Here is a 21,789-nt window from a genome sequence, read left to right as displayed (position 1 = left end):
TTTATCTATAACTAAGTTATACGTGAATACGTGATCCAATGAGTATGAAATTTGTTCAAGCATACAATAATGAGACCACCATAAAATTTTACCACAATTAGACCATAGGAATTACATATGAATTATTCGATTTAATTACAGAAAAACATAGATTTAAAGCAACAACAAAAACTTTGTACTAAAGTATACATATTATATATTTACTGTGTAGATCTACTCATCAGGAGTCCAACAAAATTGATTTTTTTATTTTATGATTTTTTTGTGATTTATTATGATTTTTCAAATGTTTAACGGAAATAAATAAAAAATGAAAAGATAAAACAACCCTCCAAAACCACTCGATGGTGTCATTTGACCGATTTTGAAAGTCTAGAGAGTAGAATATCCGGTTTGTAGTGTGAAGTAGTCCACTCTTGATAGTTTGGGGGTTATGTAGACCTTTTCCAACTAAGCTTATCTCAAGAAAATGTGTCAACAATCATATTACAAAAATAAATATATTATATATTTTTAATACTACTAATTTGATATCATAAATATTTTACGAAAATACATTTCATGATAAATTCAATAATACTAACTCAATATCATAGATATGAGTTCTTATTTATATAAATTAGTCTAAGCTTGTAATAGTTTAACTTAGAATAAAGATATAATAGCATATTTTTTCTACTGATGTACTTCCAAAATATTAATAGTTATAGTACATAATTAGTATCATTAGGTAGATCATTGAAAATACTTTCATAATAAATTTATTTAAAAATATAAACATTGTATGTATTTTATATAAACCTATTTAAAGTTAAAAAATTTTGACCGGCAAAATTTACATAACAACTCTTATTTAAGGGACTGAGGGAATTGTAGGTTGTATAGAAACAGCTTTACTTTATAGATGTCTCGCACGGGCGTACGGTAGGAATCCAAAGCATTTTTCTTTTGAGGGAAATCCAAAGCATTTTGTAGACCAGCACTCTAGCAGTAGATTCTCTTATCTTTCCCCGCTCTTGGAGTGTCAAAATATCAGTAAAACCGTATATATACTCAAAGAATTCACAACAGTGCAAAACTCCAAAAGAAAGCATTTTAATCGGTGGGCACCCAACAAACTGGTAAGCGGAAACAGCCATTGTATCCTCCAAAATCCCTCTAGGAATCCAAAGCAAAAAAAGAAAAAAAAAAGAAAAAGAAAGAGGAGGCGAGTTATCCAAAAAACTTAACTCATCATTAGCTTTATAACGGTGGTGATGACAAAAGTTCAACAGCTCTTACATTATATTCTACATATGGCATAATACATGCATGTCGTTATAGCACTAATAATTAAATAGCCTAACTTAACCTCTCCAAGTGACCAAGTCCCCACAACAAGGCCAAGCAAAGCATGCAAAGCCCCCTTCACCGTCTGTTCCACGTCAACCTCCCCTCGCGGCCACCGGCCGGCAAGGTGCCGGCCGCCACGAGCACCACAAAGGCAGCAGCAGGCCTACACCGACGGCTTGCGCACGAAGTACCGGTAGGCGGCAACCTTCCGCTTCCGGGAACCAGAGTTGTCTATGGACAACACCATCTTGCCGGCTTCCCTCGCCGTGAAGGCGTTGTGCACGGGCTCGTCGGCGGTGGCCGAGACCATCCTCGTCTTCTCCACGCAGAGCGTGTAGCTGTCCTCGGCTGCCGGCACATACTCGGCGCCGTACTCGAGGTCCCAGCCCCCGACGACCAGATCCCAGGTTATTGTTGCACCGGCCTGAATTGCCAAGACAATGGTTTAGAGACGACGCTCCATGATCACAATTCATACTAGGTATTAAACTTCATGCATAAATGTATAATCTTTATGGAAATTAAGGCCTTGTTTAGATGCAAAAAATTTTGGATTTTGATACTATAGCATTTTCGTTTTTATTTGACAAACATTGTCTAATTATGGAGTAACTAGGCTTAAAAGTTTTGTCTCGTGATTTACAGGTAAACTGTATAATTAGTTATTCTTTTTATTTATATTTAATCTTCATACATGTGTCGCAAGATTCGATGTGACAGGAAATTTTGTTGGGTTCTTAGGTGTATCTAAACAAAGCCTAAGTTTACATTTTGCTTATCCGTGGAAACAGAAAATATATACTTTGTATTCGATTGTTTGTTTCTGTACATCAAGACAATTTCAGTTGATCTTTTGGCATGTATTGATAGCCATACTAGTAGTTTCTTAGACAGGGCCCCACCATGTGCCAGACTCACATGAACATTGCCCTGAAGTACATACCAGAATGAGAATCCAACACGGTGCCCAAAACTTTTTACAGGGGGTAAAGTGAACCGACACTGACAGCAATAGCAAGATTAATAGGTAGGCACTTATTAAGACCTCAAATCCCAATTAGGCAAAAACAAACAACAGCTTCTACTAGCAGTAGATGCAACAAAGCTTCCCCTAAAAGGCCTCGTCGTTTACACTGCTACTAGTAGAGGTAAAAAACTAGGCCTTGTTTAGATCCAAAATTTTTTTGGATTTTAACACTGTAGCACTTTCGTTTTTATTTGACAAACATTATCCAACCATAGAGCAACTAGACTTAAAAGATTTGTCTCGTGATTTACAAATAAACTGTGTAATTAGTTATCTTTTTTATCTACATTTAATGTTCTATATATGTGCCGCAAGATTCGATGTGACGAACAATCTTGTAAAGTTTTGGTTTTTTTTTGGGTGTATGGCCTAAAAGAACAGCGACGGCCTTTTCTAACTTTCACAGGCCAGCAAGCACCCCCGTATTGCGCCAAGCGCAGAAGAGATGACAGCACGTGAAAACTCGCGCCGTGGCGTGAACCGCAAAGAAAAGCTACAAAAAGGCGCCACTGCCTGGCGTGTGCACTGTGGCAGTGCTGTGTGTATACTGCACCCCATTTTTTACCCTCACGAAATTCTCACATTGCATACGAGGTCATGACAGTTGACAGCAATCGTGTCCAGAGCTGGACAGTGCAGTATGCAGGTGCGTTGCAAAATTTAGGCCTTATTTAATTTAACTTTTTTTTATAAAATAGACACGCAGTATTATCTAATCATAGATTAATTAGGCTCAAAAGATTGTCTCTCAAATTATAAACTGTACAATTAATTATTATTTTTATCTATATTTAAATATATACGCTTGGAGAATCTAAATTTTTTTTAAAAATTTTTTAGAACTGACAAGGCCTCAGAATTCCTCACAGATGAATGCGGATCGGAAGCTGCTGGATGTGCATGACCTTTCTCCTTCCCTTGTCATGTGTACTCTCCAACAAAAACCTCTCTCCCTCCCTCTCTCTCCTCATGTGAACCGGAAGAGACACGGCACCCCGGAAACGAGCCATGACCCTCGCTCCCTCGGCCATGGCCCGTGTCAGTTTCGCAGTGGTTGCAGCAGCGGCAGCTCTGCTCCAGAGAGCAGTGTTTACTGGTAAAAAAAGGTAGCGCGGTGCAACGACACAGGGCTCAAAGTCCTCTGCTTTTGCAGCGTGCCCAGCGACGAGCTTGATGGACAGCTCCCACACCACAGATTTCAAAAAGGACTCCCCACCCCTCACATGCACCTGCGCCACTGCCAACTCCACCATTTCTACTCGTACTGTACGTGTATCCGACGAATACACACTCCTCGTACTACGTGTCACGTCCCAAAAAAGATTGAAGAAAAACATGGTCAGCTCAAAGAGCTCGAACCAAGCAACCTAGGACATGGTGAAAGCCGGAAAATAAAAAGAAGCTCAACGAGCCTTGTTCTTGTTCTTGGGTGTTCGTCTTTTTGTCTGATCTTTGCTCGTAAAGCACACACGCAGTACCCAGGTGGTGATGCGATGCAATTGTTTAGCCCGCAAATTGGCATCCCGGAGACACGCAGACGAGAGTGATGCACGCTAGGCCAAATTAGAAGGGACCCCAGCCAGAACACTGCTGCTAGTTTTTAACCATGTGGTTTCTTTGCGCCCACTGGAATCTGAGGAATTTGTTTGTACGCAGATTTGAACAATGCACAATTGCAAATGCCAACAATCTGAAAGTGTGTCGTTGCGTTCCGAATAGGCAAATTTGGGGAAGGTATATACCTCGATACCGTCGATCTCCAGGAAGACCTTCTCGCCACCCTTGATGGTGAACTCGGACGCCGGCTTTGGTGGTCCGTTCTCGAGGTCGCCGGCGCGGCTCAGCCCGCCGTACTGCACCGGCACCAGCTCCGGCCGGATGAACCTGCGATTGGAATTGCAGGAGCAACTCGGGCTTTTAGACTTGTCGATTTTGCATTGCAGCTTGCAGGTGCGCGCAATGTGAAAGAAGGAAATCGGTAATATGGCCTGATAGTTACTTGTAGAGTGTCTCGGCGACGTTGCCCTCGCGCGCGATGACGAACTTGCTCTTGGTGCGCTCGGTGAGGAATGGCGAGATCATGGAGAAGAGCACGGAGAAGTACCACGGCACGTTGATGAACACCTGCGGGCGGGGCGGGGCGGGGCGGGTCGGTCATGCGCCGGCGGCCGGCCGCATTGTTTAAGTCAGCTAGCTCAGGAATACGAATTCGAAATGGCAGGAAAGCAAGGCGGCGGGCCGTCGATTTACCTTGCGCGCCACCATCTCCGGGTAATTGTCCTGGAAGAGGGAGAGGATCTGGTTGCTGGCGGCTCTGAGCTCCCGCTTGGGCATGTCCTTGAGGTCGGTGACCTGTATGATGGCGTTGACGCCGCCGGGCCTGAGGGTGAGCGCGCGCACGCCGCGCTCCATGACCTGGACGCGCCAGCGGAGGAAGCGCGAGAGGCGGTCGCCGTCGCCGAAGACGCGCTCGTACATGTCCCTGTCTTTGAAGACGCCGTAGGCGTTGTAGCAGACGGGGTGGCCGTCGCGGTCCCAGCCGTGCATGTAGGCGACGACGCCCTCGAGGTCCTTGAAGCCCAGGTCCTCGTCCAGCACGGCGTCGGCGCCGAACTCGGCGCGCCAGGCGGCGCAGCGGAGCAGCATGGCGTGCGCGTCGCGGACGCGGAAGTCCCGCGCGCGGAGGAACTTGAGGAGCACCACGTCGGCGCGCTCGTCCACCGGTGCCGGGGTTGGGGCAGGGGCAGCGTCGTCCGCCGCGGCGGGAGGAGAGTGTGGGTTCAGCGGGACGCCCCAGATGGAAATGGGGTCCGGGTGGGTGGCGAGCAGCGCCTTGAGGTCGGCGAGCGCGCGGAGCTCGGACGACGGCAGCGCGGCGGCGACGTACGAGTCCTCCTTGAAGGAGGAGGAGCGGAGCAGCGCGGTGGCGTCCATGAGCGAGGACATGAGGCTGCGCTTGGCGCCCTTGGAGGCCGGGGCTGCCACGGGCGCGGGCGACGGGGTGGTGGTGGGAGACATGGCGGTGGCGTGGGGCTTGCGGTGCGGACGTGCGGCGGGGTGGGGAGGGGAGGACAAGGCGTCTGCGGAAATGGTGGGAGCTGCGGCGAGGAGAGGAGGAGAGGTTTTGAAATGGGAGGAGAGGATTTGGAGTGGAGCGGAAGAGCGTGAAGGGGGGCGTTATGATGGCCGCGCCTCGCTCGCGTGGGGTTGGGCGGGGGCCCGGGAAGGAGGAAGAGGGACCTGCCTGCCTGCCTGCCTGCTGGTGGCTCAGGATCACCGGCTGCTGCCTGCTGGCGCGGCCGCCCGCTCTCCCGCGCCGCCGATTTTAAGAGCGGACGATGAAAAGCATGACCAGTGGAAATTTCATTACGACACAGAGTCTAAGATAATTAATTATATATTATTTATATTATTTTGCTGATGTGGCAGCATATTTATTGAAGAAAGAGGTAGAAAAAATAAGACTCCAAGTCTTAGGCCTTGTTTAGTTTGCAAAATTTTTAGGTTTTGGCTACTGTAGCACTTTCATTTTTATTTGACAAACATTGTCCAATCATGGAGTAACTAGGCTTAAAAGATTCATCTCACAAATTACATGTAAACTGTGCAATTAGTTTTTATTTTCGTCTATATTTAATGCTCCATGCATGCGACCAAAGATTCGATGTGACGGGAAATCTTAAAAATTTTTGCGAACTAAACAAGGCCTTATTTAGACTCTAAGTCCACATTGTTCGAGGTAATAAATAACTTTAGACTTTATGATAGAGTCTGCATTGTGAGTGCCCTTATAGGCCTTGTTTAGTTTCCGAAGCAAAAAATTTCACGACACTATAATACTTTCGTTTGTTTGTAATAGTTATTGTCTAACCATAGACTAACTAGGCTCAAAAGATTCGTCTCGTCAATTCCGACCAAACTGTACAATTAGTTTTTATTTTCGTCTATATTTAATACTTCATGCATACGTCTTAAGATTCGATGTGACGGGAAATCTTAAAAAAAATTTAGTTTTTGGTGGAAGTAAACAAGGCCATAGACTTGTCACATTTTTTAGAAAAAAATAAGTGATTTTATCGAGTTATAAATTCTTTTAACATGATTATCAGGCCCTATATAAGTTATGAAATTAACTGTCTATTAAATCATAGAATAGAACTTTTTATCAATAGTGGGCGTTTCATGCATCCTTTTTCTCGTTTTATATGACATGACAATATTCAAAACAACGTCGTAAACTTCTCATGCAGATTGGCCTACATGCTGCCTCAACGAGACGAACGAGGATTTGGAGCAAAGCTGTGTACTACTGGTTTCCTTGCATGTAGGGATGAAAATGGTATAGATATTTTCTAACCGTATTCTAGACCGAATTCGTTTATAGAGATTCAGATAAGTCTGAATATTGAACATCTGATATCGTATCTGTATCTGAATAGTTAAATCGTATGTTTATGATATCGACATCCAATCGTATCGTATCCGACAATGTTAATATTATCCGTATTCAAATCTAAATCCGACCAGAAATATAAAAACAAATGTGATATCGGTGATATCAATTCGTATCCAATCCATTTTCATCCCTACTTGCATATATGCTTAGAGGTTTTGGGCAGGCGTTGACCATCAAAATTGTTAGATAGGTATATTCAACTTCACCATTGCGTTTCTATCATTGAGATGATCGAAAAACATATATGATTATCTCATTTGAAGTTTGAATAAAGAAAAGAGGACTTTTAGAGGTGGATGTAGAAAAACATGATTAGCCAGATTTCAAAATAGGTCAAGCTGGATTTCTTAAAAAAAAGATCTACTTGGATTTTGGAACTCAGTCAACACCGTGCCAGCCCTCCATTGAAAGGTCCTAATATGACTAGAGGAGATGAATAGTCTATTTAAAAATTCTGCGAAGCACTAGAGCAAATGATTAGTATAACAAAAGGCGTAATGCAAAATTGTTGTAGCTCTATAAGGGTTGCAAGCTACCTATCCAATAAATCTAATTGCTAAGGTCACTAGGCACTCAATAGCTATGTCACTACAAGCTACACTAGTGAACTAAACTACACAAGGCAAAGCTAGCAACTAAAACTAATTACACTACTTTACGGAAATGTAAAAAGAGAGAATGTGATCTTATACTGCCGTGTAGAGGCAAGTGAAATAATCAATATGATGAAGACCAACTACCAGGAGAAATCCAATCAAACACAAGAGATGGACATAATATTTTTCTCTCGAGGTTCACGTGCTTGCCGGCACGCTAGTCTCCGATGTGTCGACCAATAATTGGTGGTTCGGCGGCTAAGAGGTGTTGCATAAACCTTGTCCTCACGTAGGACACCGCAAGAATCTATCCATAAGTGAGGTAGATCAATGACACTCGTAATCCACTAGAGTTGTCTTTGGTGCTCCGTCAGGAAAGGCACAAGACTTCCTCATAAGATCACCGGAGCCGACCATGAATAATCTCCAACTTATGCCAATCCTCCTCTGCTACTCCAAGCTGTCTAGATGGTGGCAACCACCAAGAGTAACAAGAACTCCGTAGCCACAACGATCCCCAAATGCCACTAGATGCAATTACTCATGCAAATGCACTTGAAATCACTTCTAATCTCACCATGATGATGAATCAATGAAGAAAATGAGTGAGAGGTGTTTGCTTAGGCTCACAAGGATGTCAAGTATGTCAAAGTGCCAAGAGGGTGAACCCTAAGTCGGCTAAATACTATTTATAAGCCCCCCCCAAAGAAATAGAGCCATTGGCTCTCTATTCTCACAGAACTTGGGGCCACCAGATGCTTCATTGCGAATGACCGGACATAGCCCCTAGCATCCGGTGCACGGATTGCTACCATGTGTCCTTTGTCTTTGAACGTCACGTGTTAGATCTCATTGGTTAAGTTCTCAATGGACGCACTGACCGGACTCGACACCTAACATCTGGTCGCCACTTAGAGAGTTCCAAAACATGATTTTCACGATCGGACGCATCCGGTGTCTAGTGACCGAACACAACCCAGCGTCTGATGCTCTCTAAGTACTGCATGCAAAGCCACATCACTATGACCGGATGCTAAACAATGTTCAGTCGGCGTCCGGTCAACAGCGTCCAACGCTCCCAAAAAGTCACCGAACACGCAGGTTCCTGCGTCCGGTGCTCCACCCTAAGTGAGGCCTCTGTGCGCTACAAGATAGAACTGATCGGATGCACGCCTATTGTCTGGTGTTCATGCCACCTCTTCAACTCCACCTTCGGCACAGTGGAAAATATGCATTTTATTTCCATAAAAACACCTAAGATACCAAACCCCTGTCTACCCTTCAACCTCCACCTCTTTTGCAAAAGTGCCAACACAACTCACTAGGTTCTAAATACATGCATATGATTAATAACACCTAGTGGCACTTGATAGACTGCTTAGTCAAAGAATTCTTATATTTATAGTATGGCTATCTATCCTAAATATGATCACACCCTCTATGGTGTCTCGATCAGCAAAACCAAAACCCTAGATGATACCTTTGTGTTGATCTCCATATGGCTTTATTTTCTCTTTCTTCTTTCCAAGTTGAGCACTTGATCATCTTGTGGTCATCACCATCGTCACCATGATCCTTTAGGCTCCACCATTTGGTATGTACTAACCTTATCTAATTTACACATACTTAGCATAGAAGTTAGTACTTTGGGTTTCATCAATTATCTAAAAGTGATGAGGGTCAGGCCCGATCTTCCGAGAGGTAATTGGTAAATTCAATTGTGGAGAACTCGACGTTGGCGATCGGCTTCAAATCAGCACGATTCGAACCCTGCAATCGTTACACCACTGCTCCGTTGGTTATCAACCAAGCACAACTTGATTGACCTCGCCAAGAAGGCTTTTCCTGTGTTGACACCGTTTTTGGGCACGTGTCTAGGATGGCAGGATAAGGTGGCAGTACGATGCGGGTTGCCGATGAGGATGGTTGCCGATGAGGGAGAAGTTGAATGTGACAGGCAGTAATATGGTGCCGATGGCTAGATAAGAAAATCTGCCGATGACTATGGCAAAGGATCTGCCGATGATGCAAAGGAGGAGTCTGGAAGCTGCCGGTTGTTATGTGGAGGAGTTTTGGTTTGTCACGAGGGATAGTTTTGTTATTTCCTTAATTATTTGCATCGTTTTGTATACGGATTCCGTATAATTTGGAATTCGAATTCTAATCGTGTCTGGTTGTAGCTCTTTGAGCAGGGTATAAATATAAACCCTAGGGCCTTGTAATAATAAATCAAGAAATCAATCAAATACACGTTTTTACTCATATTCCAGCATCTACTTTTCGACGACTTCGTCATACTTTTTTTTCTTTTTATTATGAGTTCTTAGGAATTCGTCGACTTAAGCTCGGCGTGTTCTCAAGTTCCGCGTGAGTACCTCTTAGCCGTGACATCCGGGCGCATCGCTGTTGTCAGGACTAAAGTATTCGAGTTATCACCTTTGCCGATAGTAAGGTCAAATCGGCTGGCACGCCTTATCGGGTATTAGCCCTTTGTGTTTGCAGATCAGTTTTGCATCAACATCCTGCAAGCGAATCGAAGAACACGAGCAAGAAAGTATAAACACACAATCTAAAATTGCAGATATGAATGACGCGAATATTCAAATGAGGGTTCAAGAACTCAGTTCCAAAGGACTAATCGACATAGTGGAGGAGATCAAGAACGGGGGCCCTGGATCACTGTAAAAGGATTTGTCACCACAATTACAATGAACGATTCAGTTTCTCGATGGAAAACTAAACTCTAAACAAAACCCAAGTCTAAACAACGACGGCTGCATGGAATATAAAGGAGAAGCGACCTAGGATTGGAGGCGACTAGGGGGAGGCGCCCACAACATGGGCTTAAGGCCCGAATTCGATACATGACCAAGTTAGCCCAAAATAGGGGACGCAGCACCTTGTTATGGACATAACGATTAATCCACGAAGGATCTAGAGCTGGGACAAGAACCAAAACTACAGCGTTGTTGTCCCCTTTCCAACGAGTCCAAGATCACCCCGTTTCGATGTTGTATGAAGAAGTTATGATCAAAACACCGATGACGTGTTTGCTGAATCCGAGAGTGACGTGGTAGCTGAGTTGGAAAAGAATTACAACATGGAAAAAATTTAAAGCCTTAGTTTGGTTTTGGATAATTGATGAAACCCTAGTACTAACCTCTATACTAAGTGTGTAGACTTAATGACGTTGGTACATGCCAAGTGATGGAGCAAGAGATGATCATGGTGATGATGGTGATGACCACAAGATGATCAAGTGCTCAACTTGGAAAAGAAGAAAGAGAAAAACAAAACTCTATGGAGATCAAGGCAAAGGTATTGCTTAGGGTTTTGGTTTTGGTGATCAAGACACCGTAGAGGGTGTGATCACATTTAGGATAGATAGTCGTACTATAAAGAGGGGAATTCTTTAGCTACGCGGTTATCAAGTGCCACTAGGTGTCATTGTTCATATGCATGCATTTAGAACCTAGTGAGCTAACTTAACTCCTTAAAAGAAAATGTTTGTGAAAATGCTAACACACATGCACATGTTGGTTTACACGTTGTGGTGTTGGCACACTTTGAGAAGGAGGTGGAGTTTGAAGGGTAGAGATAGGATGGGTTCCTCTCTCTCTTGCGCCGAGGTTGCGAGGCGGGCTTCGGCGCTTTTTGAGAAAATGAAGTGCATATCTTCTATTGCGCCGATGGGAAAATTGGAGAAGTCGCGGGAGTGTTTCTCGGCCGGACACTGGCCCAGAAGCACCGGACGCTGTGCGTGTGCGTCCAGTGTGCAGGCTGCGTGGCTCAGCTAGGGTTAGGCACCGGACGCCAGGCACCGGACGCAGGTTGGAGCGTCCGGTGTTCTGAGTCTGGCGTCCGCGCGTTTTGCAATGCTCCCTGGGTTTAAGTCCGGTGAGCACCGGACGGTCCGGTGCTTAGCGTCCGGTGACCCTGTAATTTTGCAGACCTCCCTGAGTTTAGGACCGGTGTGCACCGGACGCGTCCGGTGCCAACTTAGGAGCGTCTGGTGCTCTACAGGTTACCGTTAGACTCTAACGCGAGAATTTCAAAAGGCGACTCATGGCCGTTTCTGGAGCACTGGACGCAAGGGTTGAGCGTCTGGTGCCTCCTGTGTAGCGTCCGGTGACCCCGTAGTTTGCCTAGTGAAAGAGCTAACAGCTCTTTTTGTTTGAGGGTCTATAAATATGTGTTTGGCCGGCTTGGGGTTTACTCTCTTGGCATTCTAACATACTTGACATCCTTGTGAGCCTAAGCAAACACCTCCCACTCATTTCCTTCATAGATTATTCATCTTTGTGAGATTGGGAGAGATTCCAAGTGCATTTGCTTGAGTGATTGCATCTAGTGGCACTTGGGGATCGTTCTAGCTGTGGTTTTCTTATTCCTCTTGGTGGTTGCCGCCACCTAGACAGCTTGGAGCAGCGGAGGAGGATTGGCATGAGTTGGTGATTGTTCGTGGCCATCTCTCGGTGATTGAGAGGGGTTTGTGCCTATCTCGGCGGAGAGCCAAAGGCAACATTAGTGGATTGCTCGTGTCATTGAGTTACCTCACTTGTGGGTAGGATCTTGTGGTGTCCTAGTGAGGACGAGGTTCGTGCTACACCTCTTAGCCACCGAACCACTAAGTGTTGGTCGACACAATGGGGACGTAGTGTGCCGGCAAGCACGTGAACCTCGAGAGAAAATTTTGTGTCTCCATTGTGATTGTTCATTGGACTTCTCCCAGTGATTGGACTTTATATTATTGATTGGTTCATCCCCTCTACGCGGCGGTATAAAGATCAGACCATCTCTTTTTACATTGCTGCAAACTAGAGTAGCTTACTTACTTGTATAGAAACTTTAGGTAGCTTTCTAGTGTTTGTAGAGACTTAGTTCTTGTGTGCATAGTGTTTGTAGCAACTAGAATTGTTGGGTAGGTGGCTTGCAAACACCCCTTTAGAGCTAGAGCAAAAAGCTTCGCTTTGTTTTTACTAACCACTTGCTCTAGTGAGTTTTGTAGAATTTTTAAATAGGCTATTCACCCCCCCTCAAGCCATATTAGGACCTTTCAAAGATGATGGTATCAACGTATCCAACGTAACGATATCCTCATCATCCTCTCCTTCTTGAATTGGAGTCGTCCTCGACTCAATCTTGGTGATGTCCTCATCATCCCCTCCTTCTATAATTGGAGTCGTCCTCGACTCTTCCCCATCAACAAACTTCTGCAAAAGGTTAGTGACAGCAGGCAATGCACAAGACATAATAGGTTGACAAAGCATAATATAACATAATGCATCTGGATTATCACATAACGCAGTAGTAGTAGAAGTTGTAGCAAGTAAAGCACCTCTATGTAACTTATTTTCATTCTTTTTATCAATGTCTATGGAAGGTTTATTGTTAATCTCTTTAGCATGTTTAACAATATCCATTGGTGACAAAGGCAGCAAAGTAATGTTCTTGTTCTTATGTATAAAAGTGTATGTATTAGTTCTACCATGGTGTAAAGCATCAGTATCAAATTCCCATGGACGTCCTAACAAAATTGAACAAGCTTGCATAGGCACAACATCAAAATCAGCAGTATCATGATAACAACCTATGAAGAAACTAATGCTGGCTGATTTAGTTACCTTAGTCTTACCACTATTATTGAACCATTGAAGTTTATATGGATATGAATGTTGTCGTGTGGGTAAGCCAAACTTCTCTACCAAATCTGAACTCACCAAGTTGTTGCAACTCCCGCTATCAATGATGGTGAAAACACGACAACCCTACACAATAAGATATATGTGGAACAAATTGTGGCGTTGGATCTGCTTATCTTCTTCATGTACCTACGTAAACTCAACACACGCTGCACAAGAAGGCTAGGATAGCCTGCAGAGGCAGTAACGGAGTCAATGGCGATGGTCTTCGTGTCTTGATCGCCCTCGGTGGGATCTACAACAATGTTAGCAGCAATGGCCAAATCATCTTCAACATCACTAGCACTTACATATCCATCCTCGGTAGCCAGAAAAGCGCGACGACTGGGGCAATCCTTCATGACATGTCCCATGCCTATGCATCGATGGCAAATGATTTTAGCGCTGGGCAAAGAGGAACTAGTGGAAGCACCCGGAGTGGCACCTTTCTTCAGCTGTGGGAGCTACACATTAGACAATTTACTTACCCCAGAAGAAAATGCAGGTGTCTCTAGCTCGGAGCGCTGCTGAAAAATCCTCCCATTATGAGACCTGAAAGTCTGGTGTTGCTTGCGTCCCTGTACTTCACGTTCTGCCTTTATAGCAAGATGATACAATTGGGAAAAATTATGTCATTCTTTGTAATTAAGAATGTTCTAGATATCATGATTTAAACCACCAAAGAATCTAGCACTAGCATCAGCATCATCTTCATGCACACCACAACGTGCCAAACCAATAAGCAATTCTTGATAGTATGCTTCTACGCTTTTATCTCCTTGTTTTAAAGTTTGCAATTTAAGACGTAAATCACGTTGATAATAAGGAGGAACAAAATGAGATTTTATACGTTGTTTTAAAGCATTCCAAGTTTGAGGTACAGCAACAGCATTATTAGTATTGCAAAGATCACTCCACCAAAACAAAAGCAAAATTAGTGAACTCACTAGTAGCAAGTCTAACTCTATGCTCAGCAGGCATATTATGAAAATCAATTTTTTGTTGAACAGCAAGCTCCCAATCTAAATATGCCTCAGGATCAACATTACCAGCAAAAGGAGGTAGGCTAAATTTAATTTTAGCAAAAGGATCATTATTACCATGATTATTACCTCCCCTACCGCGACGATTGAAGTTGTAGCGGCGACGGTTGCGTGCATCACCGTCATCATCCACATCTTCATGATCAGATAGATCTCCATGTGCATCTGCATCTTCATCATCACCATGATGAGATTTAGGGCGTGTTGACGGTCCTTAATGCTCACATTTAACCGTCAACTAATCATGGAAAAGGATCCAAATGCAACCAACACCCAGACTTAGGTTTTTATCTGACAGAACTCCATGAGTTTTGGTGTTTGTCTATTTCTGCAGGGGGGTTATCAGGAAATACGGAGGAAAGGCCCACACGTCGGGTTTACATAGAGATATTAACGTGCCACGCAATTTTCTATCATCTAGAATATTCCAGAAGCCACGGGAACGAAGCGGAGGCAGAACGAGGCCTGGCCTAGGGCGCCCGCCCTAGAGACCAGGGCGCCCGCCCACCTTCTGTGCCCAATCGGAGTCCTTTTCGGGGATCATGCTCCACCGACCTAAAGAATCAAAGATAACCATTTAATCAATGTCGGTTTGATCCAACAGCCCAAATTCATCTGAAAAGACTATATAAGCAAGGCCCCCTGGCCCCTGGAGGCATACCTCTTCTACAGAATCAAAGCTAGGGTTTCAATTCTTCATCCAAGTAGAGAGGATGTAAAACCCAAAATTCAATTTTCAATTAATAGGATTTAATTTGATTTAATTAAGTATTTTTTGTGCGTATTTAAATTTAGCACTTAAACATTTTTTTGGTCAAAATTAAAATTTATCATAAGATTGGAAACTTGTTTATGCATTAATGCTGAAGAATATTTTATTTTGTATTGTTTGCCTCTGGCTTGAATTTATTTGCATTTAAAATCCTATTTAGAAAAGGCTTTGGAAAATAAAATAGAAAAGAAAACAATGAAGAAAAATAGAAGAAAAGAGAAAGGAGCCAGCCTGATCCCAGCTCAGCCCAGCAAAGCCGCGGCCCAAGTCCACCCCCGCACGCGCACACTTTCCCCTGCGTTCGGCCCGTGAGCGGCCCAGCGGCCAGGCCCGCGCGTGCTTTCCCCTCTCCCTATCTCTCTCTCTGGCGCATATGGCCCACACGGCAGCGCCCTTCTCCCTCTCTTCTCTCACCGACAACTGGGACCCAGCTATCAGCCGTCCCCTACCTTGCGCCGTGAGGAGGCCAGATTCGTCCGGGTAGGAAATCGCATCCCAACTCCTAATCTCACGAGATTTGGTACGATTTGAGGGTACCGGTGTCCTATAAAGTGCAAGGGGGTCCCCTACTACCCTTGGTTACTTCCCGGTTGCGCCGCCCTAATCCCTAGCCGCCACGAGCGTGAGTTCCGGATCTTGCCGAGCAAAGCTCCACCCGCCACCGAGGCACGCCCTCCCTGCTCCTTCTCGGTGCGAGCTAAGAGCCTAGGTGGGTTCGTCTCCTTCTTCTCCATCTCTCCGTGTATTCGGTTTGGGTTTTAGTGCACAGCTTCGCGAGATCAGTGAGCGCCGGGCGGCCGGCCGGCCGGGCGCGGCCCTGGAAGGAGCACCAGCCGCCCGATCGGAGATCGAGGGCTCAGAAAGAAGCGTACCCTTTCGGCTGAAAAACTTCATAAAGAGTCCCTGGATAGTTTTACAAATTACCCCGCGGTCCTTGGCGCCCCGAGCAGGTTTACGCTTTCCAAATTCAGAAAGCGTATTCTCTGTCGGTTAGATAATTACATAATTGCCATCGAATTTGTTTTGCTTATAAAATATTCATTTTAACTCTGTTTTGTCCATTAAAATTTCGTTAGATCCGTAATTACGAGCTCTACATGTTAGAAGTATTAGTTTACTGTTTTAAAACTTTTTAATTTCGCAGTAGCTTTTAATTAATTATTTATCTATAGGAAATCTTAGAAAATTCATAACTTCACCGTTTCAACTCCGATTTTCGTGAACTTTATGTTTGTGTGATCGTAGCGCTGCGTAGAATATTTTCATAAACTTTTATCTTTGATTCCTCTCTGTTTGGTGTATTGTTCTAATTATAGCTTGTTTGCTTTATGTATGATTGTCTCCATTGGATTGCGTGTTGTTGATTGATGATCGAGTTTAGTCGGTGAGCTTTACGTTGGTGATCAAGGTCAAGCTTTTGACGACCAGCAGCAGGTTCAGGAGAGCTTTGATCAAGGCAAGTATAACTTGGGATCATCCTTGTTACCTATACACAATTAATACAATATTTATCATATGCATGTGTCCACCTTGATGACCTTAGCAAAATCATAGATGATTGTTATCATGAATTCCTTGATTACCTATTTGGATATGCATTTGGGTAGTTCTTGATAGTGCTTGGTTAATAATCCATGATCTTGTAACATGAATATTTGGATATACAATAAACAATAAAATAAGCTTTCTAGCAACTTGAACATAAAGGGTGGAAAGAACTCTAGCTTTTGCTAGATTGATCTTGACCCTCCATAAGGACTTATCCCTTGGCAAAAGCTGGAACAACTCGTACAACCATGAGGGCTACATGGCTCTGGTTTTAGCTCAGTATGAGGACCTTTTTCTAGCTTGTTAGCGGTTACCTTAAATGGCATAAGAATGGCTAGACCGTTGGGTATAGTGTGGCCTCTGTCCATGTGTATAGCTACGGGTTATGTGCCATGGAAGTGGGGCTCTATATCTGCTTGCCGAGTGAATCCAATGGCCCTAACTTGTTGGACGAAACCTTTGAAAGGCTTCATAGTGATCCCTGCCGACCTCCCTAGGAAGAGGGTTAAGAGACTTGCAACCTCGGGCGAAAGGGTAAATCACGACTCAGGGGTAAAGATGTACAACCTCTGTAGAGTGTTAAATCTGGTATACTAGCCGTGCCCACGGATACAGGCGGCCCGGAAAACTGACGGAATAGATGGACACTGATGAACATGATTAATGATGATAAAGGATGGTTTATTATGTTGTTTATATGTGTTATTCATAATTCCTGTATACAATTGATCATGTGGTTATGGGATTTAATATGCTACCTTGATATTTGCTATCCAATGATTAAATATGCTATCTACATATAAAAGCTAAATGCAGTCAAACCAGTGTCCTTTTTGAGCCTCATGAACCCCTGGTGATACTTGTTGATTACGATATGTGCTCATTCTTGCAATTTCCCCCACACTTCAGGAGTTGCTTTAGGCTTGTGATCAACCAGTCAGTTTGGTCCTATGGAGAGGAGTTAATATCCGAAGTTTAGAGTTGTCTATCCACTGCTTGCTATTAAATTTTATCTCTTTTATACTAAGTACGTTATATATTTTTGCATTGTCTTTTGATATTACCTCTTATTTGTAGCTATATGTGAGATTTGACTTCTAAAACTCACATATGGTGCATATCTGGTTTTGTCCTTAAAATCGGATATTACAAAGTGGTATCAAAGCAATGCTGACTGTAGGACACAAGCCTAGTTAGAAATTGGTCATTTTAAGGTTTTAAAATTGTTATAACACCATTGCTCTATAAACCTTGGTATTTTCCTCTACACTATATCCCTTCCCTTGCTAATTATCTCTACCTTGTTACTTATTTTAAAAGACCTTGTTCTCATCTTCACTCTTTGATTTGGTATGCTTTTAGAACCTTCTCTTATCATCTTCTTGTGTCTTTTAAAGAGAAGTTTTAGGATCTTTACCCTTACTATGAAAAGAACGATAGTATCGCAAGTTGAGTGAAGTGCGAACCTTCAATGCTTCATTGGTTGTTATTATGCTTATGTTTGATTTGGATCTTTGTAATGAGTGCAATGATCTTGTGGGATTTTCTCACAATTTCATTAGTTCATAGGCCTAAGGCATAAGGATTAATGAAATAAGTAGTTGGGTTTTGGCTATCTCTTGTTTCTATCCCTTGCTGATTTCTGGAGCAGTCTGCAATAATCATGGCGTATCTCAAGTACTGATCATGCAAAGTTTATCAAATTTTTCTGGGAACAATTAGACTTCAAGATCTTTCTCTGTCCGCAAGAATCACCCTCATAGCTACTATGGTTTGGAAGTTACAAAAATCACAAGATGATACAGTTGTGCTGTTAGAAATCTGGACCAGTTTCGGTTGCTTACTGTTTTAGAGAAATATAACTATAGAAATTGGAAAAGTGTTCTATAGAAAAGTTATAGACAATTTTCTAAGCTTTGCAACTGTATAAGCTGGAATGCATTTGGATAAGTAGAACCTGAGATATGACATTTACACTTGGATATTTCTGTTCTGTTTCAAAATCTGGACAGATCTGGCATTTCCTATTTTCAGTCAAGTTAAATACAGAATATGGGAAAAAGTGGTATACGAAAGTTGTAAAGGATTCCCTAAGCATTTCGAAAATGTAAGGATCATCTCCAGATGAGTTAAGTAGCTCGAGATATAACTTCTGGAAGTTACTGCACCTTTGCTGAGACATTGTCAGGATGGATAATATGTTTGGCTATGTTACTTAAGTTTAAAGACGAACCTAAGGAGGTCTTCTACATGAAAGTTGTAGGGAATTTTATAAGTTTTCTAAAGGTATAAGCTACAACTCTATTAGATTAACGGAATAAGAGTTATACCTATTTTACTATGTTGGAGTTTTCATATCATAAGAAAATTTCAGGATACCTGTTTGTTCTCTTGCACATAAGTTCTTTGGGATGTCAGAAGTTCTCAATGATAGTTAACTTGTCTGGAAAACATGCAAGCTACCTTTCTCGGTCCCTTAGTTGACTTATCTTAAGGGGGGTAGCCCAATTAAAGAACTACAAGGAGAAGAAGTGGTTAATGACTGGAACATCGATAAGGACATCAAGTGTTGGGTTTGTTCAAGATATCATCCCATTTAGAGAATACTAATAGAGATATATGTCATTGCTGATACTCATGGATTGAGAGTTATGTTTATGAGGATCAGATGACACCAAAGTTTACGAAGTTATTGTGGGATGCGAGAGTGAAGCAACTTAACTGGGATAAAGGTACCGATAATTGGAACTTAGTGATGAAACTAACCTTGGATCAAGAGACTCGGTACAACAAATGTAAAAGACTATGATGTGTAGCGTCCAAAAAGGATACGAGAACTAGTCCTTAGTGTCCCCCAATCAATCTCATTTTAAGGGGGGTAGCACCTTGATATTACGGGATGAGGCATTTTAAAACTATCATGAAGTGATAACTATCTTCTGAGATATCTTATGGTTATGTGCACACAAAGGAGTGTTCTATGCTACCCAGTGGAAAATTTACGTAACCGTAGCATCAGGGAAGAGAATTGAGTATCAAGGTGGTCCACTCCTACCTAAGGAGGCAGATCTATGCTAAGCTATCATGTCTTTGAGTGGTAAGTCAAAAAGTTGGCAGTCAAGAGGGACCTTGATCATTTATGAATAATAGACATTCCATGAAAACTTTAATTCACAAGTTGTGATCCTGAGACATAAGTGTTTATCTTGGAGTGCAAGATGTGAAGTGGAACTAGTTACCAATATCTTTCTCCTGTATCTCCTTGGAATCCGTGCCTCTTCCGAATCTCGAGGACGAGATTCATTTTAACAGGGGTAGAGTTTGTAACACCCAAAATTCAATTTTCAATTAATAGAATTTAATTTGATTTAATTAAGTATTTTTGTGCGCATTTAAATTTAGCACTTAAATATTTTTTTGTCAAAATTAAAATTTATCATAAGATTAGAAACTTGTTTATGCATTCATGCTGAAGAATATTTTATTTTGTATTGTTTGCCTCTGGCTTGAATTTATTTGCATTTAAAATATTATTTAGAAAAGGCTTTGGAAAATAAAATAGAAAAGAAAACAATGAAGAAAAAAAAAGAAGAAGAAAAGAGAAAGGAGCCAGCCTGATCCCAGCTCAGCCTAGCAAAGCCGCGGCCCAAGTCCACCCCCGTACGCGCAAGCTTTCCCCTGCGTTCGGCCCGTGAGCGGCCCAGCGGCCAGGCCCGCGCGCGCTTCGCCCTCTCCCTATCTCTCTCTCTGGCGCATATGGCCCACACGGCAGCACCTTTCTCCCTCTCTTCTCTCACCGACAACTGGGACCCAGCTGTCAGCCGTCCCCTACCTTGCGCCGTGAGGAGGCCGGATTCATCCGGGTAGGAAATCGCATCCCAACTCCTAATCTCACGGGATTTGGTACGATTCGAGGGTACCGGTGTCCTATAAAGTGCAAGGGGTTCCCCTACCGCCCTCGGTTACTTCCCGGTTGCGCCGCCCTAAGCCCTAGCTGCCACGAGCGTGAGTTCCGAATCTTGCCGAGCAAAGCTCCACCCACTGCCGAGGCACGCCCTCCCTGCTCCTTCTCGGCGCTTGAAGCGCCCCTGGTAAACCAGGAACTCAAATGTGATACAATACTAGTCCCAGGAGGCTAGTAACACATTTATTACATGAGATAAGTTTCAGCGTAGTAGTCTTGGTAAGCGTGGACAAGGAAGGCACGCTATAATAATAAGACACCAAAATACAACATAGGTCCAAAGGACCCAGAAACAAACGATATCACAATCGAACATCTGATGAGTCCCAATGCCACAGACTTAGTTGGGTGCAGACACGACCTTACTCGAATGCCACTTCGGGATCGAAGTCCGGATCTTCCTCTGTTTAATAAAGCAAGGGTGAGTACAAAGTACTCAGCAAATCCAACCTTACCCTACGGAAGGGGTTAACAATATATATGCATATGGGTAAATCAAGGATGAGGCTTAGTTTTATTTGCATAAAGGTATCTTTTTACACATGCAAGGTTTCATTTCACAAATACTGTTGTAAAAGACCTCTTTTTCCACATATGATAGTATTTCTGAAAATGGAGGTTTGATCACAATTTTAAGTGTTGTTGAACCCTTGTTCCCACAACACAATGACAGTCAACCATTTATTTCCAAAATCACACTCTCTCACATGTTTTCACTCATCCCAACCAATCTATTTGTTGAAACCAAACCATAACCCGTCCGAGACCGCGGACACAGCTATCCAGATAGATTTACACTCTGCAGAGGTTGTACACTTTTCCCACAAGTAGGATACCATAACTTACACCGTCGTGCAAGCACAGATCCATCAAAGTCATTACCCTCCATAGCTAAGTAATGGCGCTCACCACGGGAACACTAAGGCCACATCTCATGATACCACAATAATTCACAAAGCTCTTTTCATATATTTCCACAATTTCACATACATCACTTAGTGTCCCATTGCACACCTGCCTCCAGGTGATTGCCATACTAACTAGAGGGATTTAGACTAAGCCTTTCCCATGCAAGGCGAGTGGTTGTACGATAAATGAGTTAGGCAAGATGAATCATCAACTCAGTCCTTAATCGAGACAAGGCGGATATCTTCACGCTTAACCCCACAAGGTATAAGCCACAACACCAGGGCATCCCCAAAAGAGATCCCATCCGCCCCATCTCCATAGTAATCACATCTATAACTTGTTCATTAACCCTTTCACAATACCCACAATTTATTTTCACCACTCACACCTTTTACTTTTAAAATCATTATATTTGATAAAATACAACGATGAGTATCCAGGATGAGTAACAAGTCCTAAGC

General features: G+C 43.1%; 1 protein-coding gene across 1 annotated transcript; it reads right to left on the bottom strand.

Annotated features, from left to right (window-relative positions):
• LOC8066780 (patellin-6) lies at positions 1,213-5,552 on the bottom strand. Its single transcript, XM_002439553.2, has 4 exons — positions 4,610-5,552; positions 4,359-4,483; positions 4,102-4,243; positions 1,213-1,756 (listed from the first exon to the last, which is right to left on the bottom strand). The coding sequence occupies exons 1-4, from the start codon at positions 5,375-5,377 to the stop codon at positions 1,496-1,498; spliced, it is 1,296 nt and encodes a 431-aa protein (XP_002439598.1). The 5' UTR covers positions 5,378-5,552; the 3' UTR covers positions 1,213-1,495.

Source organism: Sorghum bicolor, chromosome 9, assembly GCF_000003195.3.
Source record: "Sorghum bicolor cultivar BTx623 chromosome 9, Sorghum_bicolor_NCBIv3, whole genome shotgun sequence".
NCBI lineage: Eukaryota > Viridiplantae > Streptophyta > Magnoliopsida > Poales > Poaceae > Sorghum > Sorghum bicolor.
The sequence above is the reverse complement of the archived record's forward strand: the minus strand, read 5'-3'. Positions and strand labels throughout refer to the sequence as shown.